Source organism: Solanum tuberosum, unplaced genomic scaffold (genome assembly GCF_000226075.1).
Source record: "Solanum tuberosum cultivar DM 1-3 516 R44 unplaced genomic scaffold, SolTub_3.0 scf00017, whole genome shotgun sequence".
NCBI classification, from domain to species: Eukaryota; Viridiplantae; Streptophyta; class Magnoliopsida; order Solanales; family Solanaceae; genus Solanum; species Solanum tuberosum.
In genome coordinates, this window is record NW_006238943.1 from 316,933 (window position 1) to 323,105 (window position 6,173).

A 6,173-nucleotide genomic window follows, 5' to 3' on the forward strand; every position below is an offset into this window, starting at 1 on the left:
ATTTAATTGGATCATGGTACATAAACAGTATGTCTACCACGTGGTGCATTTAATTTCGATCATTTTTCTAAGCATTCACCCCACTTACCAGATTCAATATTTCTTATATAGTTAATTTTTTTATAGAAAAAATGTTTCAAAAAAATTAAAAAATACAATTGTCTTGAATGCTTGGATTATGAAAAATAAATAAGAACGGTACAAACCACATAACAAATGAAAAATAATATTTTCTACGATAACATATGTAGTGAAATTTCATTGAGTGAGGTTTAGGAAGAATAGGATATATGCAAATCTTATGAAGGTATAAAAATCATTTTCGAAAAATCTTCAATTTACGTATATCAAATCCAAATTAAAAAAAAAAAAAATAGTGAAGAAAACATGAGAAAAAAATTATTTTCTATCCCACCAAATATGGACATTCAATTGTTCTTTGGTAGTCATATGATATTATGATTAAAACCAACATGGGTTGTGGTGCAGTGGTGTGACTGCTTCATCCTTAACAAAAGGTTTCGGTATGAAAAAATCTTGTTGGGAGCTTCACCCACGAATGGGCTTTGCAGAGCGCAATTCAAATTTAGTCGGAGCTTCAATGCGAACTCCGGACATTAAATGTGAAGCAAAAAAAAAAAGATATTATGATTACGAGTTACGACTTACTTCTCAATAATTTAAGAATTAAAATAAGGTGAATATTATTTTACTGTAATTTATTGCAATTGATGAAATATGTCCAATTTGTGACATGGAATCTAAATAATTTCTTTGGAGTTCCTGGATTAATATGTCAAAAATGATTTTCAGTCCCCAAGTCAAACTTGCAACGTATCTCTGTTTTTTTTTTCCTCTTATTTTCTGAACGGTGGGTCCAGCTTAAATTAGATGTGTTCTTTTATTCCTGATCGAGCACGTGTCTATCTATTTGTTATAAAGGTAAATTAGTGTTAAAATATAACGTGAGAAATATATTTAGCTTGAAATATAATAAAAAGTATATTTAAATTACTTTTAATAATACATAAATATATTTGGCCTTGTTCCATTTTATTTTTGAGGCTAAATCGTAAGTATTTTTCCCCCTCATGAATCATCACTTAAAATTTTAATGCATATAACTTGCTTATAAATTTTTCTTTCACCTAAGTGCATTTTTTTTTCTTGTTGTGTTTTAATTACTAAAGTTTTCGATCGAAAATTAAAGGTGAATGGTTTTATTAATTGAGGAGAAAAAAAAGATAAGAGAGTGATTTGTCGAGAAACCTTCATTCAATGTGCAAAAATTAGTTGAGGAGTTATTGGGTGCTAATCAAATACTATAAAACAATCTTATATGAACTTGGTAAGAATATATATATATATATATATAAAAGGAAAATGAATAGAAAATAGATGTAAAATTTTAAGAGCACCTATTTTGTTAGATTTGTTGATATTTTTTTAAAAAGGGAAATTTGTATATAATAGCTAACTATTAATTCAAATTAAATGTCATAACCACTGTTTGGTTTATTGTACCCCGTAGCAAATTGTTGTTATTTCGCCTCTCTCCCTGGTGAATCTCGCTCGCCACTCTCGACAGTCTCTCCCTCGCCCCTCTCGCTTTTATACAAACGCAGATGTATAAAATGCGTTTGTGTTTGTATTAAGCGAGAGAAAATTGTATATATACGTATATTTTCGTTCCCCTCTCTCCCCTCTCCCAGATCTAGCTCGCCACTCTCACTCGCCTCTCTCACTTTTATACAAAACACAAAATGTATACATTGCGTTTGTGTTGTATAAAGCCGAGAGAAAATTGTATATACAAATACATATTTTTTCGTCCTATACACTTATGATTATACAAATATAGATCTTCCCCTGCCCAGTTTTCTTTTGTTTTTCTCTCTTTTCTCGCTTTATACAAATACAAATTATACAATTGATTCTTTTGTATATATATACCAAAACAGATTATACAATTGCTTCTTTTGTATATATGTATAGCGAAATATACATATTAATAGCCATAGCAGACATAAAGTTTGTTATGGAGCGCAATTATGCAAACTATAGCTATAACATACAAATATAATTTTTGTGTTTGTTATATGTGAAAGTTGCTCTTTAAAAAATACTTAAGATTTATAGTATGAAAAATTACATAGTATAAGGTAAACATATAATATGTACGGAAAATGGTCTAAAATACCCTTCAAGTATAGGAAATGGAACAAAAATACCCTTCTTCCACCTAGGAGCTATATTACCCTTTCACTTGACAGATTCTTTAAGAGTAATAATTAATCTCTTCATTAATGACGTGGCAACCTTTAATTGGTTGAAATTTAAATTAATATATCATCTTTAGTAATTCAAATAAGATCTTCATCTATTCATCCATGGGCAGTAACAAATTAGCGAAACCCATTAGTAAATTCCAGAATTGAGAAAAAACAGAGGATCAAAATAATTACCAAAGGAGATACACAAATGGGCAAGTCTCTTACAAAGAATCTTCAATACCCACCTAGCTGCTATACTAAACAAATTGGGTTCCCTAACATTAATCCCTAAATTCAAGTAGTAAAAAAAAACAATACTTTACCATAAAGAAGAGCAATGCAGTTCACCGTGTGAAAAGATTAACAAAAATACCATCTTTAGGAATTCAAATTAGCTCTTCAGCTATACATCCATGACACAGTAACAAATTAGCGAAACTCCATTTGTAAATTCCAGAAATTGGGTAGAAAACAGAAGTTCTGAATAACCCCCAACAACAAATCGCACCGATCAAGTGTTCGATTTAAGTCCTTTTAAGAGTTTCTCTTTTTAACTGCTTGATGTTTTTATATTGTTATCTTTGCTAACAAATGGACAATTGACTACTACTCCTTTACTATACGAAGGCAAAGATTCCTAACATAGGAAAATGCTTGGATATAGTTGCTACTTTGCAAGCTAAGAAGGACAACAGTGAGGTTTGTCCCAATGCTACATGTTTTCCCGATGAATGGAACTTTACTGAAGCACTCTTAGACATTTTCATTATAGTTGAATCTTGAATTAGTAGACTCTTTTCCTATTTTATTTTATTAGGTCTATAATTTGATCGAAAAGTAAACTGTATGCAGGGTAGGGATTTTTGACCTTTTCTCCATTGAGAAGAAGCTGGGCTCGGAGAGTATGAAGTTGAGGAAGCAGCTTGGGACAATGAATTAAGGGTTATAGAAAAGTTTCAAAATTAAGGATTGGTGACTCAAGTTTTAATTATTGAGTAGGGGTGACAATTTTTAAATTAAGAATTAAGGGGTTGCATTTTTTATTCCTAGGTTTTTTTATTTAAACTTTAGTCCATCTTATATAAAATCCTAAATAATAAGAAATGGAGGGAAAAAAAGTGTACCAATAGCTCAGTTTTTCCTTTTTTCTCTCTTGCTTATTCTTCCATTGTTGGGGACCATTGTTGCTGCTCTTCTTCTTCATTTTCTTCTCCATCATCATTCTTCTTCTTCTTCTTGTTCATCACCATTTTCTTGTGGTTGTTCATCATTTTTTTCTTCTTCAGTTGATAATCACATTGTACTGCTGCTTTCAGACCAATTTTCATTCATATATCATTTGACATTACATCATAGGTGATTTTGGTAAGTAAACTAATGATTTTTACTCTAATTTTTCATTTTTATAGTTTGAGTGTTTCTTCAAAATTTTACAGCCCGTACCCAACAGGTAAGCCATTTGTTGCAACAGGTAGATTACCTGTTGAATACATATTACAGTACCATTTCAAGCTGGGACTGAACCAGAAGCTTCTCCCAACAGATAAATCATTTATGCAACTGATGCGTCATCTGCTGCACCAGATGACTCATCTGTTGCAACAAATGACTCATCTGTTGCAACAGATAGATTACCTGTTGGATACATATTACAGTACCATGTTAAGCTGGGACTGAACCAGAAGTTTCTCCCAACAGATAAGTCATTTATTGCAACTGATGCGTCATCTGCTGCACCAGATGACTTATCTGTTGCAACAGAGGGCTTACCTGTTGGATACATATTACAATATCAGACCAAGCTGGGAAAGAACTAGAAGCTTGTCACAATAGATGAGCCATTTATTGCAACATATGAGTCATCTGCTGCACCAGACGACTCATCTGTTGCAACATATGGCTTACCTGTTGAATACATGTTACAGTACCATGCCAAACTAGGATAAAATCATAAATTTGTCCAAACAGGTAAGTCATATATTGCAACATATCAATTACCTGTTCTAACAAATCAATTACCTGTTGCAACAAATGACCCATCTATTACAACAATTGACTTACATGTTGGATAAACTTCTGCTTCTAGACATGTATCTAATAAGTGAATCATCAGTTGCAACAAGTGAATAATCTGCTGCAACGGATGACCTACTTGTTGCAATAGATGATTGACTTGTTGGGACAATGATTGTGCATATGATTTTTAACTGTATATAGCCTCTCAACTTTACTATACAATCATTATTAAATATTTTTAATAAATTCCTTTAGGTACCATTAATGGAAGAATCAATAATAATAGCTGTTGATTGTTATGGTGAATGGATTGAGAAAAACAATCGATTTATTTGGCGTTGGAAGGATGGTGACATGTCAGAGTCAGTATTGATGACCGTCCAAAGGGATATTTTGTATAATGATTTTGTGAACTCAATCATTAGCTATTGTGGACTAAATTGTCAACCAAATGATCTTGTCATCAGTTACATGCACAAGTCTTTTGAAAATCAGAGGGTCCTGCCTTTTAAGATAAGCAATCAACTTCGTTTGGGGTGCTTATCTGAATGATGCAACTAGGTCCGTTTTAAGGGTGTACGTTGTTGAAAAACTGATAGAGAATGAAAATGTAGGACAAAACCAACAAAATCTGTTAAATGATGAATTGAATGAGATGAACATGAATATTCCAGATGATGAGATTGGACATGAAGTGGAGGAGGACCAAACACCTACACCTATTGTTGATATAAGGGGCAGTTCTCAGTTAAAACAATTGAACAATCTTCAAGATGATGAGACAAGTTTTTACATAGGAATGACATTCAAGAACAAACACGAACTAGTCACTTCATTGCATATTGCTTGCTTGAAAAAAGATTTCAGACTTGCAAAGGTGACTAATTCGCGTAGTGTGTATTGTTTTAAATGCGCACATTCAGAGTGCAAGTGGTGGTTGAGGGCTGTGAAATTCAAAAGTTCTGACAGATTTTGTATTAAAATTTATAAAAAGTATCACACATGTGGTTCAGAGCATATTACGAGTCATAATCCACATGCCACAGCAAAAGTCCTTGGTAAATACTTCAAAAATAGCTTTCCTAATGGTAAAGGTCCATCTACAAGAGATATGACCAATCAACTCCATACAGAATTGGGTTGTAAAGTGAGTTATTGGAAGATATATAAGGGTAGGGAGATTGCAAAGTCTTTGGTTAGGGGAACACATGAGCACGGGTATGGAGTGCTTGATGCATACCGCTATATGCTTGAGTCCGCAAATCCAGGAAGTAAGACGGCATTGCAGGTTGATGAAAATGGAAAGTTCAAGTACTTTTTTGTAGCCTATGCGGCTTGGATTCAAGGTTTTCAACAATTGAGAAAAGTCATAGCCGTTGATGGGACATTCTTGAAGAGCAAGTATGAAAGAGTTTTACTATCGGCGGTGGCGCAAGATGCAGAGAATCATATTTTTCCGGTGGCTTTTTGTGTAGTGGATAAAGAATGTGATGCCTCATATCAATATTTTTTTGAACAAATGAGAAGTTATGTAGATGATACCGATGAGCTGTGCATAATTTCTGATAGGCATTCAAGTATTCGAAAGATGGTTTCAATTGTGTATCCATTAGCTCATTATGGTTGTTGCATGAGGCACCTTGGAGAAAATATTCGAAACAATTTTCACAATGCAAAGGTCGTATCTCATTTTTATAATGCAGCGAAAGCGTACAATAAAGTTGAGTTTTATGACCATTTCAATCAGATAAGGGATATGGTACCCAAGGCAGCCGAACATCTCGAATCAATTGGATTTCATAGATAGAGCAGGGCCTTTTGCCCGGGAAATAGGTACAATATTCTATATTGAGTATCTTGTTTAAGTTTAATATAATTATATAT

General features: G+C 33.0%; 1 protein-coding gene across 1 annotated transcript; it reads left to right on the top strand.

Annotated features, from left to right (window-relative positions):
* Positions 1-4,950: 4,950 nt before the first annotated feature.
* LOC107058029 (uncharacterized) lies at positions 4,951-6,096 on the top strand. Its single transcript, XM_015303297.1, has one exon. It carries the CDS (start codon positions 4,951-4,953, stop codon positions 6,094-6,096), a length of 1,146 nt encoding a protein of 381 aa, XP_015158783.1.
* Positions 6,097-6,173: the final 77 nt, after the last annotated feature.